Raw genomic sequence first — 22,732 nt, forward strand, 5'->3', positions numbered from 1 at the left:
CTCCGTGGTCCAAGTTAGCACTTAAGCCCTATTCGAACGAGCTTACTCCTCTGGTAGTGCTGGTGGTGGTCCGTCCACCAGGCGATGCAGGCTCCGAAACGGAGTGGAGAGCAGGAGAACGTGTCGTTGTCCTTTTTTATTCCTTTCCGCTTCTCTCGGAAGTGGCTACTGGGGTGTGGATGCGAGCAACCTTGAAAGCAATGCCATTGTTGCATCGGTTCCAGCTAGCTCAGTCTGGACCAGAACTGTGTAGTATCTATTGCAGGCGATAAAGTAGATGCCTGTCTTTTCTCCTATCGACAAGTCATGAGCAGACTTCCCTGCCCCTTTCTGGTGGGCACGTTGTTAATATCTTCATCATGCCGCGGAGATGTTCCGGCAGGTCAAGACAAAGTTTTCCGTGGTTCAGCTGGGGCGGATTCCTTGTCCTCCTGTCGTACGAACTCGGGGGTCTTGCGTGGACACACACCAGGTTCCCCTTCTATCCTTTGACTCCTCTTTTCTATTGAAGGCGGTGGGTTCATGATTGATTGATTGATTGAACCTCGGTCCAGATACCGTGGCAGGAAGTAATCCGACAGTCAAGAATATTCTGGTCTAACTCTACGACAGAGGTCGTACAAAATGCCCGGGACCCTTGAAGGAGGAAGAAACAGCGAGGAAAATCACGCAGATCCAGCTAGACCAGACCCAAACGGGACAAGGTGAATACGGCAAAGTTTCGTCCCTGACCCCGTGACCAGTGGCCATTTGGGGGCATAATACGGCATGATGACCATACGGTACCACGAATCCATCTCGACTAAATTGCCATTCTCATCCTCCCAGAAATCTTCTCAGAGTCTTGGATACTACTCCGTACATAAGATAGTCTGATCTGTCTGGTCTGTTCGGAACCCCGAGGATAACCAGTTGGATGACAGTCCTTGGCAATGTCTGCTTATAGAACAGTCGGACTAGAAGAGACTCCCTTCTGTATGCTTTGGGTATACAATGAGAGCACCTGATCCGACAGCCGAACTTCCGGTTTCCATTCCCCCTCAACTCATACCAAACCAACTAACCCAGGATGTACCTGCAGGACAGCCAGACTAGACAGAAGACACTAATAATACTAGATACTACTTGTGGGATATACACAGTAGTAAGTACCCTAGTATTAGGAGACTGCCGATGAAGGAGGTCTCCGCCAGCCAACCACATCCAGGGCCTCGCCTATGTCCCGTCATCGTACGTCGCTCCGAAACTCCGCCTCAGGAAGAAAAAGGCAAAGTGACTGTGACTTGACATCACGAGGATCCGCCACGGGATCATCTGAGGATGATGGGCTGATCGGAAGGAAATCCAGTGCCTGTACCTGTTGTACTGTTGCTGTTGCTGGGTGGACTTGCGGCGACTACCGATGACCAGCAGCAACTATTGACCAGATCCTTCTTGGCAGACTTGGATTTGTTGTCGCTTGCTGCTGCTGCTACTGCTGCTGTTGCTGTGTTTGGAAGATGAATATCAGAATGGAGAGAGCGTAGCCCTTCTGTACTCCGTAAATTAGAACGTATCCCTATCGGAGTAAATCTGAATCCAGACCGAGTCAGTTGTTCGAACATGTTAACTAGTAATCGAATCTCCATCAGATCTGCCGGTGACAGCGCCTGGACCCTGATGTCATTCCCAGGTCTTGTCTAACTATACTCACTCACTCCCTACTACTCGACTCCGTACCCTTTCTTTCATTCGACTCCTATACAAAATCACATCCATTCATTACAATTCCAAATGTCAATACAATTCCTCCAAAAAATGATTGCTATCCTTCCATCCCCCATCCACCATCCCCTGAGCGCAACTCCGAGAAATCAAAACCAAAAAATAACCGCGGCGATCGGCTTTCCATCGGCTCTTCCCCCACCACCGAAAAGATGGACTGACTGATTATTCATTCCCTTCATTTCTTTTTCACATGAAGACCAAAAAAAAAACTACATCCTCAGCTCCCCATCGTCAACCACCCCATCTAATCTAATCCCGCCCGTCAGACTTTCTGTCCCCTGCACCTTCGAAAAGGAACAACACAAGAGGCTCACCTGCGCGCCGATGCAATCCGTCTCCGCCCGCCGCAATCCAGCAACTGCAAGTTGAACCCGCCGCATCATTTCCCCCTCTTCCCCCCAATCTCCTCCCCCCTCGGCTATTGCGATCATCAGTCATGGCCTCCTCATCGGCTCCCTCCGCCAACATTGGCGCAACCCCCCAGCCTGAGAATTCTGCTGCTCCCACACAGATTCCCGAAAAGGTTTCTGCGGATGACCAGCAGAAGTCCGCCACGACAACTGCCCCGAACAATGCCCCCTCAGCAGAGAACCCCGCGCAACAACAGCGCACGAACAACGATGACGATGACGATGACGACGAATCGGAATTTGATGAATTAGATGGTACTTCTACACACTCTCTCTTTTCAATTCCCAGATATATTGTTATCTAACAAACAATGTAATATAACAGAGGTCCTCGACGACTTCAAACCAAAACCAGCCCCCGCCCCCGCTAAACCTGATGCCGCGCAACCATCTGCCCCCGATGACTTCGATGAGGAGGCCTTCCTCCGCCAACTCGAACAAGATATGGCGAACATGTTGGGCGGTGGTGGCGGCGCCAGCAACGACGCTGCTGCGGCTGCGGCTGCGGCTGCGGCTGGCGCCACCGATACCAACGACGGCGGCCTCGACAAAGACGCCGAGGCATTCGCCAAGATCCTCGAGGAAAGCGGAGTCTCACCATCCGACTTTCTGAAACAGCTCGTCGGAGACGTCATGATGAAAGGCGACGACGATAACAGCACTACGGCCGCCACCGCGGGCTCTTCAGCAGCACCAGCACCAGCAGCAGCATCATCAACGCCATCAACAAGTGGCACCGCAGCACCTGAAACCTTCAATGACACCATCCAGCGCACAATCGAACGGATGAAAGAATCCGGCGACAAAGCCACAGCGGCAGCCTCGGAGGACGACATGTCGGATGATCTGGTAGCGCAACTCATCAAGGCGATCGAGGCGGGGGCATCGTCAGGCGAAGGTGGTGACGAGGGGGATCTGACGAAGATGTTCATGGGCATGATGGAGCAATTGTCGAATAAGGAGATCTTGTACGAGCCGATCAAGGAGCTTGATACGAAGTTCGGGCCGTGGATCAAGGAGAATAAGGGCAAGGGGAAGGTGTCTGATGAGGATATGGCGAGGTATGAGAGGCAGGCTGGAGTGGTCAGGCAGATTGTGAGTAAGTTCGAGGAGAAGGGGTATTCGGATGAGGATCCGAAGTGTAGGGAGTACGTGTGGGAGAAGATGCAGGAGGTAAGCCCCCTCTCCCCCATTGCTATTATTTGTCGTGCTGTTCAGTACTAACGGGGGGTTTAGATGCAAGCTGCGGGTAACCCGCCTGATGAGCTGATTTCTGCTCCTTGGATGGAGGATCTTAAGGGTCCGGGTGGTGGTGCTGGCGCGGGTGGTATGCCTGATTGTCCGCAGCAATGATGAGTACTAGTACTAGTAGAATTCTAATATATATACACGCTTGGGCTGAGGGATAGTATTCCTGTTGACCCAGACTCAATGTCTACTATCGTACAGAACCTGTTTGAAAAACAGCTTCACCACCTATGATAGTACTTTCAAATCCCGTAGTCTCCCAACCCTAGGGCTAAGACGCATAGTCCATAAACCCAATAGAGCAGAACCAACTATGTTACTGCTGACTACAAACAGTATTACTACTATCAACAGATGCATCAGACCCCGTGAACAGCATTGTCAATGCGCAAATCTGAACACCCTGGACATCAACGTTTTGAGGCTTCGAGGGTTGCTGTATTGTCTATTTGGATCACAGTAATTGTCAACCAAAGGTAGAGGATCTTGACCGTGACCATTATGCATGATTCTAAGAGTCTCAGCAAGTTGTCCATCCAGCTCCCGTTTCCTATAAATCCTGGGGGGGTTTCTTTTTGATAGGCGTAGGATATGAACAGGTACCGGAAATGTCTTGCATTCATGAGCAGTCTGATAGTCATACTCGGTATTATTTAGGTCCACCACAAAGTAGGAGTGCTTTCCAGGGTAGATATTGACTGCAATGAAACAAGTCTTGCTATTTGCATCAAATTCATGGATGCAATTCTGGATTTCTGTAACAAAGGGGCGTATAGATGCCAAATAATCTTTAGGATCGAGTATGCTATTTGGAGTATCTCCGAGTATTCGCATCGGGCCTGTGTCTTCAGACTCTCGGAGGACCTCGAAGAGAAGTCCGTGAATTTGGTGGAGGATGCGGTCGCGGATATCTGCTGTGGTTGAGGCGTCCATGATGAGAGGGAGGATTCCCGCGGTTAAAAGGGGATGGTGTGCTATGATGATGGGATTACTATGGTGAATGTTTGCTCTGGCTTCTTTGATACTTATGAATAGAGAATGAAGTAGTTCTTGGATTCGGATTCAATCAAAGGATGTCATTAATCAGAGGAGGAGAAGGAGAAATGATCTTCCGTGTGTGTCCACCTTTGTAGAAAAGAGTTGAAGCAAGTAAGCAATCAACCAACATCCCTTTGCAAGAGTAAGTTGAGGTGAAGGGTTTGTGAGTAATGATTGGCTTCGAAGGTATCCGATCACTCGGAGGAGTATAGTATCTGATTCTGATACCTCAAGTTGAGTCCAGCTTGTCCTGATTAGGACGAAGGAATCTTCTCTAATTTAAATAAGCCAAACTTAGTATAGATGTGGTTGAGGGAGCTTGGACGATAGGTAATGATTGTGCTTTTGAGTACTGGGCGGGGTGGAGGTTGGGGTTGTGGGGGATCAGGGATATCAGAGACGGAACGGAACGAGTACTAAACATACTATGGGGCGGGAACCTCCTTGCGATACATGACCATGAACTGATCCATTAGGCTTGGGGGGTTTTTTCAATGGGCGAATGGCCGTCTTGAAATTAGAGATGGAAAATCTCTATGAGGATAGTTTGTCAGAGCATTATGCATATAGTAGCTTACCAACACTCCTAGTGAGCAGTGGCACATCTGCATGCTAAGCAGAACACAGGATATTAAGTATGTGGATAGACTAGATTACTATCTGAGGATTGACTAAACTGGATGATCTGCTAATTAACTACTATCTAGATAACCGAGTGGGTGGGTAGGTAGTAGTACCCTATATCATTATAGACCCAATCCATGTACCTCATTCAACGCCAGACCATATCAAACCAGACCAGACCATGCTTTTGCCCTGTCCGTAAAAACCAATGTGATACTAGTAGTGACAGCAGTCCCATCGACCCGCGACAAGACACTCCCATATCCATATCCAATACAGATACACGCACAGATAAGGCAACAATCACGACATATCCATATCCTGACTATGCGCAAACCCCCCACTTGACCCAGGAAAATCAGGATCACCATCATGCCCCGCTAGATCCATGAACAGATCGTCGTATTCTTCTTCGTCACTAAATGAGATGTTCATCCCACCATTACCCCTACCAGCAGGACCACCTGAATCAAACACTCCGTGGTGATGCTGCTGCTGCTGCTGCTGCTGTGGCTGTGACTGCTGGTTCAAATACTCCAACCGTTCCATCTCGGCCGCTTGTTCTTGCAGATACTCGTCTAGAGCGTATGCGTCTACATCATCTGAGCGAGCAATCGTTAGCGTCGTCACATCATCACAGGACGTCTCAGACAAGGAAGCTGTCGAACATACCATATCCATTGGCATACCCCTCTTCCTCTTCTTCCTCAACAACACCCACCATCTCCTCAGCCCTCCGCCTCATCACCTCCCCCCACCTCTTCTCCTCCGCCACATGCTCCATAAGCACCAACTGCTCGCCGCGATCCCCGAACCGCCCATCATCCCGATCCCGCTTCACGCGATTCAGAAACACATTCCGGCGTGCCGAGGGGGACGCACTTGATTTTAAGTGCTTGGTCATGGGGTTGGAGATGTTGTTGGCGTAGCGGTGGGCATAGTTGGGGGAGGACTGGATGTTTCTTTGTCTTCTTGAGAATTGGTGGTGTGATTGTTGTTGTTGCTGTGGTGGCGTCGGGGATGGTGGTGCTGATGCCGATATGGAGGGGAGTTTCGTGGGTGTTGGAAGTGTGAAGGGGCTGGAGGGGATGTTGAATTGGGTGTTGTTGGAGGTGGCGGCGAAGATGTTGGGTGTTGCTGAGGGGGTGTTTGTGAGGCGACGTGGTGAGAGGGGGGATGGTCGGGTGGGTGTGTATTGTTGGTGCTGTTGTTGAGGCGGTGGTGGTGATGACCCTGGTTGTTGCTGCATGGGGAGGGGAGCGAACATCATTGTGAATGTCTGTAGCTGATTGATTGGAGTAATGCGATTCAGCCGGATGGGTGGATGAAGGGTATGTCAATTCGTAACGCGTGGACGTAGTATGACTGTCGTTGTGATTGGAAATTGGATTCCTTATAATCGTCACCCATGCGACACAGATAGAAACAGGTTAGTTGTTCAGTAACCACAATTGCGACTCAGACGTATCTATCCAGTTGACGATAGTAGAGATGGTTGTCCGGAGAGACCAGCAGCGGCCGCGGCGAAACAACGTGAAAGGCGGCAGGGATTCGCGAGCGCGTCCGACACGACGCCACGTGCTCACTAGTCTCCTTCGGGATATATAACATTCCTCAGGCTGTCAGGCACCACGGCATCATTGACTGTGCGACGCATCATATGTAGACGGACAATATGATTATGCGGTCATTTGCATCGTACATTATCATGATAGATATATTCCGAAGGCCTTATAGCTGATCGTGCTGTTGTGCCACTGGTGTTGTCGTAGATCGAGGAATGGGTATTGGGGTGTCTAATCGCGCATACTCCTTATTCTGAGTAGTTACAATATAGAGGTAGAGTTGCTGCTCATTGGTGTTGTGTGTGGGTGAGAGAGAGATAGACCTGGATCGGGTTTAGATAATGCAAGTTGACGATAAACTCACCTTGCAGGATCGCATGTTCCTGGCGCACTGTTCACTACCGGCATATAGTGCGGATCAAGACATGCCAGTGATTCTCCTATTTCCTACCGAGGTCGTCTGTATCAAACATGGTGAAAAGGCTTGGATCATCGGACGCTACGAAGCCTACGATGTATTACCTGCATGGCAATCAGATAATTACGCATGCAGCAGATCTTATCTAGCAAGAGTGCCATTACATCATTGACAATACATTTACTGCTGTATCCTTCTCAAGTCATTTTTTTTTGATTAAATACATACAATCGAAAGCTTTTGAAGGCTGAGATCGGGGATCTGCAATCCACAGCAGAGACAGAGACGGGACACTGTGCCGCTCACCGCTCCGCCAGAAAAGAAATCAAATGCTCGAGGGGGGAATCAAACTAAATCGACCAACCATAAATGCTAGGACAAAATCGCTGTGCTAAGTAAAAGGAGCGTGATATCGGTAAAGACCCGACGTATGGTCTATCAGAGCGAGAAAAGAGCGGTAGCTTCTTGAATGCAAAGCAAACAACCCAAGATAGCAGTGAAGAAACAACAAATCAGAGGATTTCCTCTCCACAAGCGCCAACAATAACTGCGTCATAATCGTACAAATTTACAGTCTCAAGAACGGTATCAGACCAGACCATATGCCTTCCCTGTTCGTTACCGCAGTATAAACATTGGAAAAGGGTGATGTGTTCGTATCATGGACAAGATGCCGGGTCGGCTTAGAAGTTTGATGCAGCGTTGACAGGTCCAGGGTTGTGATACTGGTCAAGCGTGGTCTTGAAGGGCGTGCCACCAGCACCCGGGCTGGGCGCCTTCTCGCGAGCACCCGCACCGACTGCCGTGCCGCTCATGAGATCAGCAGCCTCATCGTTGTCTTGCGCAGCCTTGCGAGCGTGGATCCTCCAGCCAACAACGGCAAGGGCACCGACGATGATTGCACCACCCACACCGACGACGACACCAATGATGATCTTCTTCTGAGAGGACGAGAGACCAGAGCTGCTGTTGGAGTTATCAGACGAAGTGCCGCTCAGACCAGGACTGCCCGTGGAGTCAGCACTGGCGGGAGTCGACGTAGTGGTGAGAGTAGTTTGGACGGGGGTTCCGCTGATGGTCTCGATAGTCGTGACCGTCTGCACAACCGGGGTTGCGGTGGTCTGCTGGGTAGTGCTTTCGACGGTGGTCTTGCCGTTCTTGTCCGTTGTAGTGACTGCAGTTGTCTGCGCATTGTTGTTGTTGTTATTGGATGATGTTGTCTGTTGCGCTTGGGTGGTTTGTTGGGGTTGCTTGTTGGTAGTGGAAGTAGTCTCTTCCGAAGTAGACGACGTAGTTGTAGGTTCACTGGTGGTCGAAGTGCTCTCCGAAGTCGAGGTAGAGGACTCAGACGTCGAGGATGATTCACTGGATGTGGTAGAAGGGGCCTCTGTGGTAGCGGCGGCAGCGGCAGAGGTGACGGCGTTGCCTACACTCGTGACTGCAGCGCTCTGGCCAGCGACGACAGCCACGAGGGACAAGGAGTAGAGGAGGAACGAAAGACGAGCGGCTCGCATGGTGGGCACGTCGGATGAGATCGATCAGTCGGACTCGGGGTAATCAAGGCGTTCTTTCGAGGCTTCCAGAGCCAACACGGATGAGGCAGGAGGACAGTGGAGAGAACCGACACCGGGGAGGCGAGATTACAATTCCAACGCGACACGGGGGTGTCCAGATGGTAGGAAACGATCGTTTGGAGGGTTGAGAATCGGGAGGACAGCAGGAGGGAGGACAAAAAGAGGCTGTCGGGAGATATGATTCACAAGGAGGGGTTAACGAGTGACTGCAGATATAGAGTTGTGGGTGGTGGTGTGTGTGGTAAGAAGGACAGGAAAGAGCGTAAGGAGGCGGGATGGAGATGAAAAGGGACTGGAGATGAAAGAGAGACGAAGAGAGGGAGACGAAGGGAACGGGATGGTGGAAGGGCACTGGCCGGCTCAATTGGGGGGGGCCACCAACGGGACTTTTGGCTGCGCAACACCAATCCCAGCGTCGTGCCCAGGAGTCGGCGCTCTCTAGCGTCGGCGCTGAACGACATGCCAGCCAGTCAGCGGCTGCCAGTTGAGACAGTTCTGCACAGGGGCGCCCCTCGTTTTGTGTTTTTTGTGTTTTTTTAGTGTTTTGTTCTTGCATTTTTGGGGCGCCTGACTTTCCGCCCAGTATTTGGTACTGAGTATTATGGGTACTATGGGTATTCTTCTTTTTCTGCCCGTTGGCTGTCACGGCCCTTGTCTCGGATTACTATGCCCAATACGGTGCTTTCTGGGTCGTCCCGATCCCACTCTAACCTCCTAGTGAGGTACCTGAGCAGTAGTGCTCCGGGTTGTTCGGCTAGAGTGAGGAGCAAGCAAGTCCATAGTATGGTAGATCACAAAGCGATCTTACAAAATTAATGAGTTCCATAATCCATTAGAGTAATTCTGGTACACACGTTGCTATTTTAAGGCATGTACCATGGGTCTTTAGGTACCGGTTAATGACCGTACCATAGAAAATAACTTTGTTCCTTGGGAGGAATTACCTAAGATTCGGCACCAACCAACAAACAACAGCACCGAATCAACAATAATAACCCACATTTTTACTATGATGACTGGATATGTGTATATTCCATATTTTTTTAATGCTTCTTGATGTTGGGTGGTCCCTTTCATTGTATCCGCGTGGCTCCGGTTCGATAGCAAAATAAGGAAGAAGAAAAGAAAATTCTGTAGTTTCCGAGCATCCACCTCCTCGGTGTTTTCCTGGGAATACGCACATACGTACATTCTCTCTCACGTGTTTCAATCCGACAGAACAAAATCTTTCCATCTTTCCAAACATGGCCATCGACGTGTGCCGGCTCACCCGACTGCAGCAGCTGCCCGCTTAATGGACGCCAGGGCGGCAATTGGGCCGGTGACTCCGTTCCCACAGCGTTTCTTGCTGAGCTGTCTTTCCTTATGGCAATACCAACGGGGCTTAGTAGTACATACTACATAGTCTACTTCCCCGTAGCGTTATCACTAAGCCCCAAAGACCCTGCATCTTAAGGGTCAAACTGGTCTTGTTCGTAAATGATTCATCCTTCATAAACCTTAGTCTGGGTGCCACCCGACACTTTCATAATAATACTTGATTGCTGCTCTCCATAAGACGAGTTAATAATCATCTTCTCTCTCACCGTGAGAGAGAATTAGCTAGCTAGCTAGCCACTTTCGAGTTCGAGTCGGGTGATCGGCAGCATCTGACGGTTCTAGATTCCTCTCTGCTAATTACCAAGTACCCAGCTGGCCATCCATACTAGTCTACTACTCCTCACTAGACATGACACGGCGCTCTGGAACGTTGTTGTCCTGATTAGACTCCATATTTCTGTTAATTAACATACCGTGGGGTTGACGACTTCTTAGAGTGGTCTTGGTCTGGAAGGGTTCCAGTGTGCGTGTGTGTGCTCATCGAGGTTACGTATATCTCCTCAATGGTGCGTGTGCCTAGACCGTTCCCCATCATACCCTCCCTCCCAGTAGGAGGTAGAGATTATTACGGGTCGACTCGGGTCTCTGCAGCCACTCCGTCCGCCAGTTGATCGCGTGGCAAGGATGAGTGATCTCGCTTGCTTTTCTCCTGCTTGCTTAGTGATCGGGGTTAGTCAAAGGCGTTCGTTATCATTCCTTTTGCTTCGCTTGCATTAGTTGTCCGTCTACCTGGTATGTAATCAGTTATGAAAATGTGCAGTGACTCAGATGGGGATATTTCGACGAGGTTAGGTTACGTAGGTGTTTGCGTCTGTAGTATGTAAGTATTTCACATCCTCTGTATTCTGTGGTCGCACAAGTAACACCTCGCCTGCATATGCAGGTTACGCAAAGAATAAAGTAGCCCTGGCAGCGAGGACACACACACTCGTGCCGGGGAGTCCCTGGGAATCGGCCCTTGAAACATACAGGTCCTGCCATCCGGATTTCCCGATATTGTACACATCACATGGGGGATAAGGTTTTAGTCGTGCCCAGCCATGGCTGGCTATGACCAAGGGATAAGATCTTTTCTGCCTATGTAGGGGATTTGGATGATATAAGCGATGGCTTTGCTAATTGTTTGATATTCGGTTACGTTCGACTCTATTTAAGACTATATATGTACGCTTCGACATTTCAAGGCCCAACCCAACAGTCCAAAGATACACGGTTAGGCAAAGCGGATGAAGCAATGGTAATCGTTCTCCGGATGGAATGAGGGATGTAGCTCATGGTGCAGAAGAGCTACAGCCCAATCTGTATCCGGTATACCAGACGGTATAGTAGACAGATCAGGATGGACAGTACGAACAGAGAAACAGAAAATAACGGAGTATATGAATATTGATGGGTATCACAAGTCATAAAAAGCAGGGCTGTCATAAAAGCCCGGTTGAAAGAAACACCACCTTCTCATCAATGCTTTTTGCGGGGATTTCCTTTCATCTGGTCCTTCAGCTCTTCTTTGAAGTACTCAAAGAACTGGCTCAACTTCGAAGCTAGAGTGAGGGGCAGGTTAGTATCAAATGATACTACACAGCTACCATGACCGGATCACGGTATGGGCGAAGTTCATACCAGACTTTCCAGAGTCAGGGCCATGCACCTCTTCCAGTGGGACACCCGTCTTCAGGTGATGAACTTTGCGGTGAATCCCCCCAACCAATTTATGAAACGACCGGCTGGCCAGCAGCTATACGTGGCAACATGAGCATCAAGCTCAAGGATTAGACATGATCATACACCTACCCTAGAGGTAAGCCATTCCTGTATGAAGAAGACTATTAGTATGGAGGGTTGTGTGCGAGAGTCCAGACACAAGTGCCTCATACACACCTCGAGAGGCCGTAGCAGGAATGCGCTTTTGAGAAACGCCCGAAACATCTTCGGTGTGGACTACGTAGATCAGGTGGGATCCGTGGCAACACAAGCTAGACTAAAGCTTGAGTGCAAAAGGGATGAAGCCAGCGCACCGTGGGGGGGCTGGTGAGAAGCGAAAGGGAGAAGAAGAAAACGCGTGGTTGCACCCTTGAAGAGAGAAAAATGGCGACAGTGAGGTCCAGCCACCAACTTGAGTTAAGCCTGAGGCTGGTGACACAACAGGGAGCTCCACCAATCAGAGGTAAAGGACTCGATACTCCGCCCGCGGCAAGTTGTCTCGGAGAAAGCGATGATCCGGGCGCATTAAAGGGATGGAAGGTGGATAGATCGACCGCCTGAGGCCGACCATCATGGCTGACGATGGCCGGTTGGATGAAGATCTCAAGGCACCACTGGAGATCTGAATCATGCCTCGGACGGAGCATGGCTCTGAATGGTGAATGCAAGTGTTCTTGTACTATCTGTTCCTGAGAGACGCTCTCCTGAATTACATCATTGTTCTGCCATCCCCCAACCCTTAACTAAAGCATGGAAGCCGTCGTAATGCGCAGTAGTAGTAGTAATAAAAATAATAATAATACTAATAATCTCCTGAAGGGATTCATACCGTATGGACCCCGAATAAATCAGAAGAAATAGAAAATTACCAGGAATGAGAAGGATCTCTACTTGTTCGATACATACAAACTCTGCCAACCTGCCATAGAAATATCTCCTTTTCTAATATTTTTCTCTTGGCTGCCCAATTCTGCTTCTTTTCTCTTCCTTGTATAACCCATACTTATTCTATTAGTCCAAACCCACTCTCCTTAACAACCTCATTATTCTTCTAATATATTTAATGACTTGACTGATTGGACTGCTGGCCACGTCCTGAGGTTAGAAGACCAAAAAAGACGAGAGAGTGCGGGGAGAACAGCAATTGCCAAACGGTGTCGCGAGGGGGTCTTGCATCAAATACTCTCCTTCTTTTCCTGCTGCTGGCCGGACCCTCTCGCCTGCTGTTTCCCCCGGGTCGCATTTTGTTGACGAGGTTATTACTTCATTTTTTCACTGACCCGGTGGTTCTCCCTGTTCGTCCATAATTTTTCTTTCCTCTCTAATAATCACCCAATCCTTTTTTATTCTACAAGTTGCAGGGGTTGTGGGCTGCACGAAGAAGTTGGCTGTCGGGTCTTGTCTGCCGGCCGAGTCATCTTCCATATTATCGACTGCCAGGCAGTCTTCCTATTCGGCCGCGCGTTGTTCCCGTGAGATCCAGAAATCTGGCCAAGCATAATATTACGTCGAGGGGCAGCTTCCACAGCTGTCCCGATCTGTCCACGCTACAGATATCATCCCTGCCGCATCCCCCCAACGGCGCGCACGAGGATCCGCCCGACGGCATCGAGGGGGAAGTCATCACTGCCCCAACCTCCCGCTCGCCCTCCCCCGATACCTTCAGTCTACGCAGTGGTCCCCGAAAACTCGCAGCGACTAAGAAGCGGGTCTCGAAGAAGGCGCGCGGCGTCCTGGGCAAGGTTCGGGCCTTCCAGAGGATCGCTGCGGCCAAGATGGCTCATCCCACCATCAAGATCGATACCAGCGTACAAGCGACCAAGCGGTCGCTTCCCGAGGATAATGACGATGGCTTCGAGATTATAGATGGTCCGGAGAACGACGATCCTGGCCTGGAAGCGCGCGATAATGAATCTGTTCCTCCATTTCTCTGCCAGTCGGTCCTAGGTCAGTATGCGCCCGCCTAGCACTTCACCCCGCTTGCTGCTTCTTGGGTTTCCCAGTCGTTTCTGGCGCAGTTGCATGTGTTGCACCTCTTTAAATATTGTCTACAGCTTGGCTAATATATCTGTCCTGTGCTAGAAATCCATCAAAAGTTCGAGGAACTCGAATGGATGCAGCGGACTCGGATACACGAGGGGATGCTAGCCAACGACCCCTCACACCGTTGGGCGCTAGAGGGAGACCCCGAGGTCAGGGCAAGGAACCGATACGTGAACGTGCAGGCATGGGCCAACTCCCGCATCCATTTGCGGGTGCCAGAAGGCGAATGCGATTTTATTAACGCATCGCCGATTGTCCTCGAAGACTCAGTCTCGCAGGAGGAGAGACGGTATATCGCGACGCAGGTGGGCGCATACATTCTGCTGAGCGTTGAAAGTTGGTCGCTAATCCGCTGCTCTGTAGGGACCGAAGCCGGACCAGCTATCCCACTTTTGGCATATGGTGTTCCATGAAAGCGAGGATGTAGGCGTCATCGTTATGCTCACGCAGACATTTGAGGCGGGCAGAGAGAAATGTGCCCAGTACTTCCCACTGGACCGCGAAAACGCCACGATGCCCCTGCGACGTGAGCAAGACCCGTTCATGAACGACAACCACCACCAGCAAGCCGACGAGGACCTTCTAGGCTATGTTACACTGCTCGAGACTCAATGGGATCCAACATCTCGCTCGGAAATCCGCAAACTTCGACTCACCCTCGGCACCGAGTCGAAGATTGTTTGGCATTTTCTGTTCGCCGGCTGGGCGGACTATTCAAAGCCTGAGGGCGATGACCGCGATGCGCTCCTTCAGTTGATCAGACTGTCCGGTTCGAAATGTACCCGTACTAATCCCCGCATTGTGCACTGCAGTGCTGGTGTCGGCCGGACAGGCACCTTTATCGCGCTGGACCATCTTTTGCAGGAGCTCGAGTCCGGCCAGTTACTAGAGGCGACTGACCCCGACATCGACCCTGTCTTCGAAACGGTCAACCAAATGCGCGAGCAGCGAATGATGATGGTCTATAATGAGATGCAACTCCAATTTATATACGAAGTCCTACGGGAGCAGACCGATCTCAAGCTCGGTAAGACTGCCGTGCCCAGCGGGCGCAAGTCGGATGAGAGGTCAACGAAGATGGCCAAGTTGTCAACCGACGACAGCTACCGACCGTCATCCAAACCTGAGCTCGAACCTGCTGAAGATCACCGATCTACTCCCACCCGAAGCTGGTCGGGCACCCCCGAGGTTTCCGATAACGAATGAGGCTAGGGACGACCGGTTCCTGTTTCAGACAGCATTATTATATTACCTTCCCTCGTACATATATAACATTCTAATCGCCTATTGATGTTTTTCTTTTGCCCTGTTTGTCGTTTTTCTTTTTGCCATGACTAGTTACGAGTTCTGACCTGCATCTTCAACATGCATTTTTTGCCCTTTGCGCCACCCTGCATACTATGTTTCAGTATACGACCTGATGCTTTTATTTCCTCCAGTGCCCAGGATGCTTACGCTTTCACAAGCAAACCGTCCTGAACATTGTCACCCGAAGCTGATGTGCCTACTCCCGCGCGATTATCTGTCTTTCAGCTTTCATTCTGTTTCCCCCCTAGCATTAGAACTGGTGTACCATACTGGACTTGTGGATCTGCCTGGAAATGAATAACGATGCATCTGTTCATACACGTGCCCTGAAAGGTCCTCTCTTACACACCCTACCAGAAAACTACCTACCATCTGATCAATCGACCACTCAATATAAAACAAAGCGTTCTTATACTATTAAACGGAAACAAAACTCCTCCCTCCTCATCTCTGTTATCCTATGTACATCATAATTTCCACGGAGGGGTTTATAGAGCAAAAACCAGAACCAGAACCCGAAGGAGTAAGAATAGAGATAGCTAGATAGATAAGTAGGGTTCGTAGAGGAGAGACGCAGAAGATATAGAGAAACAAGAAAACACAAAACAGAATGTAACGATCAACTCAAAACGCCGGTAGATAACGAGTCGGGTCATGACACGGTCGTAGCGAGAGTAGTAGTTGTAGTAGTGGCTGTGAATAGATAGATAGGTATGGTAACTTTTTCCTTTTTCCTTTCGTTTCGTTGCCGTTCTTTTCTGCGTAGCGTAGCAATCGTCGAAGCGGGTGGGGTTACGAATAGTCTTCCGTATCATGTGGAGGTTGGGTTGGAATTATATCGGTGTCGCGGAGGGGCGATTGGCAGATAGAGAGTGTATGGTAAGCGTGGTAGAGAGCGACAGGTGGTGGTGGTGAGCGCATCAACGCCTTGTAAGCGTATACGTCGCAATCACATGATGGGCAGCGATGCCATTCTGCTGAATGAAGCGGACTTCACGGCCCGAGAGACGTGCAAAGCATGATAGAATATAGGTAGCTAGCGACAAGGCGCAAGAACCAGAGACCTAGCTAGCTAGCTAGCTAGATTGCGACTTAATCACTCCGCTTCTTCCCATCTTCAGCGGGCGACGTCCTCTTGGAAGTATCAACGGCCAAATCTCCAGACTCGTCCTCCTCATCCCAATTATCAACAGCGTTCTCATCCCAGTTATCTACCTCCTGCTCTAGGCTCATAACACCTGTTTCCTGGGGTCCAAGACCCTCCTCCTCGTCGCTGTGGTGGCCCGTCACTCCGAGCTCGACATCATTCTCTGTGCCGTCGCCGCCTAGGGAGCCGAAGCGCGCCTTGCGTCGCCGGTCGAGCATGCGCCGGTGGTACCAGCCGCAAAGGCCGACGGCGCCGAGACTGCCGACGATGTTGGCGAGAAGGTCAAAGGCATCGAAGGACCTGCCGTTGGGGAGGAGACCTTGGATGATTTCGGAGCCGATGCCGAGGACGAGGGTGCAGACGAGGAGGGTTAAATGGAGGGTGCGACGACGGGTGGTGTCGAAGATCCAGTAGAAGACGAGGGAGAGGAGGAAGAAGGTGACGACATGGAGGAACTTGTCATTGGGTTGGAGTTGGGACGGAAGAGTGGATGATGTGCTGTGCGGGAGGAGGCCAATGTAGGCGGCGAGAATGAGGAGGAATAAAAAGGCGCCTGGTGAGAGTGGTGTTAGCGATGCATGTTATGGTGGTATTTTGGTATTAGTTGGTGTGGTGTGGGAAGCTGGTGAAGCTCTTGATGTAATCGGATGATTAGGTATCATACAGCTTCACTTTGGCTTCGGAAGAGAGTGGAAACGGGTGGGAAGAGCTCAATGGATGGGGAAGATCGGGGGAAAAGACATACCCGCGAAAGGGTATCGGATTCGCATGATGGGCGATCTGGAAGGAGATGGTTACGGGGAGGGAGTGTAGAGAGAGGAGGTCGTGGAAGGAGAAAAGAAAAAGGCCGGAAGAGGGAAGACTTGGATGATGAAGCGATGAAGATGATGGCATGTCATGTGGTTTAGTTAGTTAGTTACTTTACGATACAGACAGACGGCGCAGCCTCAGGCTGAAACTGGGTTTATTGTGGTTGAAACATCCTCGGGAAACTCCCTGCCATTCTTCGTCTTTTTCTTGTCCTCATCGAGGCTGAGTGTTGCTTGTTCCCCCGTTCCCCAAGTTCAATCAATTCATTGAACGGGTTATGGCTCGCCTTGTTTGATTTTAATTCTATTATTTAATATTAATGCGGATTCACTTTTTCGTTCGGCTCATTCCTTTTTGTCATTAGTGTTATCTTGTCTCATTACTATTACTATATCTTCCCTTCACAACTACTACTAGTTACTAGTTACTCTGTTACTAGTAGCTTTGCTGCTGCTGGAGTCAACGAATTGCGCGGTTGGTCTGAAGCTGCGGTCGCCGTTCCGCCTTCACGCAACCAACTTCATCTCATCCGTTCGCGCAGAGAACCTTATAAAGAAGCCCTTCAGTCCCCCATCAAATCCCCCACTATTTCATCACTTGGGGTCTCCAAATCATCGTCCCTCATTTCCTGACCCCTGTCCCCTAATGTATATGTCTTTTTCAGCGTCTCAAAAGACTCCCTTGTACCCTAGCTGGAACTGATCCGAACCGTGGAGAAACGAGCCCCCCTCGCCCGCCCCAGAACCGGGGTCTTGGAGCGAGCATGTCGCTCGGACACCACCACGCCTGGCTCCCCCCAGGTCATCTGCGCCCGCCGGATGATTTCCATGATGCGCGGTCTGTCAATGGCTATCCCAAATCTTTTTCCGGTTCGCGAACCCCCCAGATGCGCGCTTCGGCCGACGCCGACGGGTCTCACGCGGGCGGTCTGATATCAGATGCCGATATTGCAGGCGACGAGGACCCGCGCATCGCCATGTTCCGGGATCTGTACAAACGCAGTGAGGCGCAAATAAACAATCTCTTTGCCAACCAGAAAGCTGCCGAAGATGCCCGCCCTGCGAACGATTCCGACGAGTCCCAACCCGAGAGCCAACGCGCCGACGAACCCGCTCCGCCCCCGGCGCCCCCCAAGAAGCCCGCCAGGAAGTTAGATGACGATGACTACGATGAGTATGACGACGAAGATGACGCTGAAGATACTGAAGCCGCATCTCCTCCCAAGCCCAAGTCTCTCGCTACCTCTCAGCTACCTAGTAGCTTCCCATCGCCCAGCCGACCGCCCAGCGGCTCCGTGTCGGTCGGGCCCGATGCGCAGAAGGAGCCCAAGAAGGAGACCTTGGAGGATATCCGCAAGAAGCTAGAGGAAGATAAGAAGGCGACCGAGGAAGCTGCTAGGAGAAGTTTCCACACACTCTTTTATACTTTAGAGAATGATAGAGATGCCATGTTGGACCAGCAGCGGCTAGAAGAGTCGGAGCGACAGGTAGAAGCGGAAATGTCGGGCCAGGCGAATGCGGGCAACAATGCGAACCCAACCTCCAATGGATATGGGTCGCTGAGTAGCGCCAACCTGGGCGCCTCGAGCCTGACCCTCAAGAACCTGATCGCAAGAATTGACATGAAGCGGAGTTTGGTCCAAGCATCCGACGCGGAACTCCGAAGCCTGATGAGCGAGGTTCGTAAGAACCGTAGTAAGTGGGCTAGTGAGGACAAGATTGGCCAAGAAGAGCTGTATGAAGCTGCAGAGAAGGTTCTTAGTGAGCTCAAGGCGATGACCGAGCATTCAAGCGCCTTCTTGACTCGTGTGAATAAGCGCGATGCGCCTGACTACTATACAAGTAAGATACCCTGGCGGACGAAGAACCACGCCGTGTGTCTCGTTGCTGACCCCCTGCGCTAGTTATCAAACATCCGATGGACCTAGGAACCATGACGAAGAAGCTGAAAGCGCTGCAATACAAGTCGAAGCAGGAATTTGTCGATGACATCAATTTAATATGGTCGAATTGCTTCAAATATAATACTAACCCAGAACACTTCTTGCGCAAGCATGCTTTATACATGAAGAAGGAGACGGAGAAGCTCGTCCCTCTGATTCCAGACATCGTCATCCGAGACCGCGCCGAGGTCGAAGCAGAAGAGCGCCGACTGCAGATGGCCGAAATGGATGGCGCCGAAGAGAGTGACGACGAACCGATCATGTCGTCCCGTGGTCGCAAGGCCCCCGGCAAGTCATCATCGAAGAAAGGCACTGCGCCTGTTAGAAATACTCCCAGCGGATCGGAGCCCCCTGGTCAGAGCTCTCAGCCTCCGGGGCCGGTCCGTTCGGATTCTGATGTTGTGATGGAGGGGACTCAGAACGGGCTTGTAACGCCGCCGCCTGGCACGCAAACGCCGTCTGACCCTGCGGGCGTCAGCTCTGGTGTACCTGGAAGTCAGGGTGATGCTATGGACATTGATGGGTTAGTCCCGACAAGTACTGCGCTGAGCGCATTGCCCGCGTCGGGTGTGGATTCCGAAGACCCCGAATACAAAGTATGGAAACAGGTCACGAAGAAGGATCGCGCTCTCATTGCCGCAGAGAGGCATCGTCTCTTCAAAGGTGACAAGCTCAACTCCGATGAGCCAGCATTGCTCCGTACTAAAGCGGGCATGCGGCGGTGGATCAGAAACCAAAAGCATAATCTTGCAGAGAACGACAAGGCGCGCGAGTCAACAGCACAAGGCATGGAACCTGGCGCCGCGGGCGAAACGCTCGCGGAAGGCATTGAAGTGGATGAGGATCGAGTGATCCCCGACTATTACGATGTCATGTCAGGGGTTCCCGATCTACCCTCTCAGCTACTCTGGAAGGAAGACTCAGACGGCAACATTGTGGATGCGTCCGAAGAGTTTTTGAGGATCCTCCCGCAAGGCTCATTCACTCAACCAGATAGTAAGCTGGCCCGCAAAATGGATGCAAACATGCGCCAAATGCAGGAAACGCGAAAGGTCTGCTCGAAGATCGGCATCGTCAAGCAGATGCAACTGCAGTCTCAGGTAAGCGATCTCCCGAATCACGAATTTCCTTGTCTGACTCTCCAAAGATGTACCAGAATCAGTTCCAGAAATACCAGCCGGAACCCTTCGTCGAGCAGGATGTGTCACCGCATGTGATGAATGACGGGGGTCCTGTCATTGCTCCTTGGGTTTGCAAGGCGGCCTTGCAGCGTTCCGTGGCGAAGATCTTCTACCACACTGGCTTTGAGGAGTATCAGCCTTCGGCCCTGGATGCAGTAACTGATATTGCTTCCGACTTCTTCCAGAAGATCGGCGAAACCTTGAAGTCGTACATGGAATCCCCGAAAGTCCCGACTACCGACGCGACCGAGGCTACGGGTACAGCTCAGTGGAAGCGAGCGTTTACGGAGCCGGAGATCGTACTACATACTCTCTCATCTGTTGGCATCGATGTAGAGTCTTTGGAGTCGTACATTAAGGACGATGTGGAGCGGCTCGGAACGAAGCTTTCGACAGCTCATGACCGGCTGCGCTCGCTGCTGTCCGAGCTCCTGCGACCTGCGCTTGCAGATGGCGGGGAGGATGGCTCCAACGCATTCCAGGATGGCAGTGAACAGTTCATCGGCGGTGACTTTGCAGAAGATATCGATGAGGACTTCTTCGGGTTTAAGGAACTGGGGCTGGACAAGGAGTTTGGTCTGGCCACACTCAGCGTGCCACTCCATCTCTTGCAGAACAGAATGTACAACGCTGCGCAGGCACAGAACACCAGGTATGTTTCTCTTATTGTATCGACTATTGCTTGCTTGATACTGATGGTTTTTGGCAGTGCTGCCCAAGCTGTCACTCTCTTCCCTCCGCCCGCTCCCTACCCTCGCATCACCAATGACTCTCTCGCTTTGCAAATCGGGTTGGTCCAGGAGTTCTTCAGCTCTAAGCTCCAAGCAAACAACAACGAGCCTTTGATCGAAGATCTTGAGCTACCACCGAAACAACGCCCCATGGCCGCGCGACCTCGTCTGCCCGCATCTGGCAAGATCCCGCCGCCTTCCGCTCCTTCAGGCGTGACCACCAGTCCCCAGAAGCGACCCCTCCCACCCTCAGCATCGGGGCAGTCGGGCGCTAAGTCTGGTACGTCGGAGCCGAGTAAAAAGAAACTTAAGAAGAATGGGCCTAGCCTGGGCGCTTCCGACGCGACAGCTGAAGGTGACGATGCCGCCGCCGTTGGAGTAGATGGCACCAAGCCGTCGAACGGATCCTTGTTTACGGCCGCTTCAGCGGACGAGCCCTCTGCCCCGGATGCAACTATCAAGGGCGAGAAGGAAAACTCAACCGCGCCAGAAGGGACTGGTGCTGAGCATCAAGCCCCAGCTGGGACCTCCAACGATGACCAGAACCCGAACGACAGCGCTGCTGCCTTACCAAACGGAACGGCAGATGAAGCGTCATGATATGATTTGTCCTACTCATTCCCCCGCACTGTACTACCTCACTATACCACGATTATTCCCCCTACCTCTTCTACCAATTCATTATTTCCTTTTTCCTTTCGTCTATGTCTTCTTTGCAGTATATTATATCGTCCACCACTTATGTCTCATCTACCTTTTTTACCCACTTTTGCTACTTCTTTTTCTTCTTCCTTCTCACTTGTTTTCTCCTTCTCTCTCATCGCTTGTTTTCACTCTTGGATGATATATAGTGTGCGATATGTGGCGTCGCGCTCTTTCTTTCTAGCTGCCTGCCTTTACCCGAGCCCACGTTTGAGTTCGAGTTCGACTTCAAGTTCGAGCCCCTCTTGTCCTATCTAATCCCAGCATTACCAGTGTGCGACAAGAGAACGGAACTACAAGGGGGAACCACACACAGAAAAAGCAGATAAATGAGATACACAAATACAAACTATGCATCCTTGTTCAATTTACTTGCCTTGTATACCGTAACACAAGATCATGCATGCCTGTTCAACGTAGATACAAAATAAAAACAGGGATTAATGATTCCTTCCATTACGATCTGGCCTGCGTCTGCATCAGCCTCCTTTTTCTTGGCTTGGCTTGTGCGTTGCTGATTGTTCTAGACTAGACGAGGGTATAGTAATATCTTTTTTTCTTCGATCTCACAAACAAACGCTCATCTGGTACTACCGTGTAACGTCATCCCATTAAGACGGTAAAAAGCTAGCAGGGTAACACAAACACAGGCGAACAGACAGGCACCACCTATCTACCTCCAAGATGCAGCAGCAGCAGCAGCAGCCATACATGCATACATAGCATGATATTCCATCCATCTATCCTAAGTACTCCAGCATACATCCCTCCCTATCCCAATAGTATTCGAATATACTATCTACTATCATATTACTAACCCCTGCTCACTTAGAGCTATCAACTACGAACACGGTCCATCCACACATCCCCATAGTCCAAAAAACAAGTTGAAACAAACAAAATAACCACCTCAATCTTCTGCGACCGTAGACACATACATACTGTGCAACAACTCATATTCCCACTAATAGACTCTCATCCCAATCGTGCAGGCAGGCACGCAGGCACGCAGGCAGGACCTAACTAACCGACTCCAAAAACCAGTAAAATCTAAACCACTCTAGCCCCTCTATAGTAGATACTAATATACCACTCCATATAGAGCAGATTATTGTATTTTCAATACATTCCATTTTTACATAA

The 22,732-nt window shown here is 50.7% G+C and overlaps 10 protein-coding genes across 10 annotated transcripts; 4 read left to right on the plus strand and 6 right to left on the minus strand.

Moving 5' to 3' along the window:
* Positions 1–2,129: 2,129 nt before the first annotated feature.
* On the plus strand, positions 2,130–3,714 carry pex19 (putative peroxisomal membrane protein receptor Pex19). The gene is made up of 3 exons (XM_025705477.1): positions 2,130–2,432; positions 2,503–3,318; positions 3,356–3,714. The coding sequence occupies exons 1-3, from the start codon at positions 2,204–2,206 to the stop codon at positions 3,445–3,447; spliced, it is 1,137 nt and encodes a 378-aa protein (XP_025568201.1). The 5' UTR covers positions 2,130–2,203; the 3' UTR covers positions 3,448–3,714.
* Positions 3,715–3,806: 92 nt separating this feature from the next.
* Positions 3,807–4,358, minus strand: BO88DRAFT_459838 (uncharacterized protein; the record flags this gene model as incomplete). Its single annotated transcript, XM_025711100.1, has 1 exon — positions 3,807–4,358. The coding sequence occupies one exon, from the start codon at positions 4,356–4,358 to the stop codon at positions 3,807–3,809; it is 552 nt and encodes a 183-aa protein (XP_025568202.1).
* A 774-nt stretch (positions 4,359–5,132) lies between these two features.
* BO88DRAFT_483470 (uncharacterized protein) lies at positions 5,133–6,569 on the minus strand. The gene is made up of 2 exons (XM_025712226.1): positions 5,760–6,569; positions 5,133–5,689 (listed from the first exon to the last, which is right to left on the minus strand). Exons 1-2 carry the CDS (start codon positions 6,355–6,357, stop codon positions 5,391–5,393), a joined length of 897 nt encoding a protein of 298 aa, XP_025568203.1. The 5' UTR covers positions 6,358–6,569; the 3' UTR covers positions 5,133–5,390.
* A 928-nt stretch (positions 6,570–7,497) lies between these two features.
* Positions 7,498–8,705, minus strand: midA (putative cell wall protein). The gene has a single exon (XM_025701203.1). The coding sequence runs from the start codon at positions 8,582–8,584 to the stop codon at positions 7,754–7,756; it is 831 nt and encodes a 276-aa protein (XP_025568204.1). The 5' UTR covers positions 8,585–8,705; the 3' UTR covers positions 7,498–7,753.
* Positions 8,706–11,130: 2,425 nt separating this feature from the next.
* On the minus strand, positions 11,131–12,042 carry BO88DRAFT_483472 (uncharacterized protein). Its single transcript, XM_025712227.1, has 4 exons — positions 11,903–12,042; positions 11,816–11,833; positions 11,645–11,759; positions 11,131–11,565 (listed from the first exon to the last, which is right to left on the minus strand). Exons 1-4 carry the CDS (start codon positions 11,948–11,950, stop codon positions 11,483–11,485), a joined length of 264 nt encoding a protein of 87 aa, XP_025568205.1. The 5' UTR covers positions 11,951–12,042; the 3' UTR covers positions 11,131–11,482.
* Positions 12,043–12,047: 5 nt separating this feature from the next.
* On the plus strand, positions 12,048–12,592 carry BO88DRAFT_400086 (uncharacterized protein). The gene has a single exon (XM_025705478.1). The coding sequence runs from the start codon at positions 12,110–12,112 to the stop codon at positions 12,284–12,286; it is 177 nt and encodes a 58-aa protein (XP_025568206.1). The 5' UTR covers positions 12,048–12,109; the 3' UTR covers positions 12,287–12,592.
* Positions 12,048–14,974, plus strand: ptpB (tyrosine protein phosphatase PTP1; the record flags this gene model as incomplete). The annotated part of the gene is made up of 5 exons (XM_025709741.1): positions 12,048–12,314; positions 13,087–13,197; positions 13,245–13,672; positions 13,808–14,073; positions 14,132–14,974. The coding sequence occupies exons 1-5, from the start codon at positions 12,298–12,300 to the stop codon at positions 14,972–14,974; spliced, it is 1,665 nt and encodes a 554-aa protein (XP_025568207.1). The 5' UTR covers positions 12,048–12,297.
* Positions 14,975–15,496: 522 nt separating this feature from the next.
* BO88DRAFT_10365 (uncharacterized protein) lies at positions 15,497–16,030 on the minus strand. Its single transcript, XM_025701209.1, has one exon. It carries the CDS (start codon positions 15,889–15,891, stop codon positions 15,616–15,618), a length of 276 nt encoding a protein of 91 aa, XP_025568208.1. The 5' UTR covers positions 15,892–16,030; the 3' UTR covers positions 15,497–15,615.
* Positions 16,031–16,168: 138 nt separating this feature from the next.
* On the minus strand, positions 16,169–16,993 carry BO88DRAFT_420843 (VanZ family protein; the record flags this gene model as incomplete). The annotated part of the gene is made up of 2 exons (XM_025708471.1): positions 16,169–16,776; positions 16,969–16,993. 2 exons carry the CDS (start codon positions 16,991–16,993, stop codon positions 16,169–16,171), a joined length of 633 nt encoding a protein of 210 aa, XP_025568209.1.
* An 803-nt stretch (positions 16,994–17,796) lies between these two features.
* Positions 17,797–21,487, plus strand: BO88DRAFT_409777 (SAGA histone acetyltransferase complex subunit SPT7; the record flags this gene model as incomplete). The annotated part of the gene is made up of 4 exons (XM_025707973.1): positions 17,797–18,874; positions 18,937–20,075; positions 20,123–20,808; positions 20,866–21,487. 4 exons carry the CDS (start codon positions 17,797–17,799, stop codon positions 21,485–21,487), a joined length of 3,525 nt encoding a protein of 1,174 aa, XP_025568210.1.
* Between the last annotated feature and the right edge of the window lie 1,245 nt (positions 21,488–22,732).

The sequence above is a fragment of the Aspergillus vadensis genome, assembly GCF_003184925.1.
Source record: "Aspergillus vadensis CBS 113365 unplaced genomic scaffold BO88scaffold_1, whole genome shotgun sequence".
NCBI classification, from domain to species: domain Eukaryota; kingdom Fungi; phylum Ascomycota; class Eurotiomycetes; order Eurotiales; family Aspergillaceae; genus Aspergillus; species Aspergillus vadensis.

Bases quoted from the DNA above. Each gene is read 5' to 3' on its own strand.
- BO88DRAFT_483472 (XM_025712227.1), bottom strand. From the start codon at position 11,950: ATGTTTCGGGCGTTTCTCAAAAGCGCATTCCTGCTACGGCCTCTCGAG. The intron at 11,566-11,644 runs GTATGAACTTCG...CCCTCACTCTAG, and splicing joins CCCTGACTCTGGAAAGTCTG to CTTCGAAGTTGAGCCAGTTC.
- BO88DRAFT_10365 (XM_025701209.1), bottom strand. From the start codon at position 15,891: ATGATACGGAAGACTATTCGTAACCCCACCCGCTTCGACGATTGCTAC.
- BO88DRAFT_483470 (XM_025712226.1), bottom strand. From the start codon at position 6,357: ATGATGTTCGCTCCCCTCCCCATGCAGCAACAACCAGGGTCATCACCA. The intron at 5,690-5,759 runs GTATGTTCGACA...TTGCTCGCTCAG, and splicing joins GGGGTATGCCAATGGATATG to ATGATGTAGACGCATACGCT.
- pex19 (XM_025705477.1), top strand. From the start codon at position 2,204: ATGGCCTCCTCATCGGCTCCCTCCGCCAACATTGGCGCAACCCCCCAG. The intron at 2,433-2,502 runs GTACTTCTACAC...GTAATATAACAG, and splicing joins GGAATTTGATGAATTAGATG to AGGTCCTCGACGACTTCAAA. The intron at 3,319-3,355 runs GTAGGGAGTACG...GCAGGAGGTAAG, and splicing joins TTCGGATGAGGATCCGAAGT to CCCCCTCTCCCCCATTGCTA.
- midA (XM_025701203.1), bottom strand. From the start codon at position 8,584: ATGCGAGCCGCTCGTCTTTCGTTCCTCCTCTACTCCTTGTCCCTCGTG.
- BO88DRAFT_400086 (XM_025705478.1), top strand. From the start codon at position 12,110: ATGGCGACAGTGAGGTCCAGCCACCAACTTGAGTTAAGCCTGAGGCTG.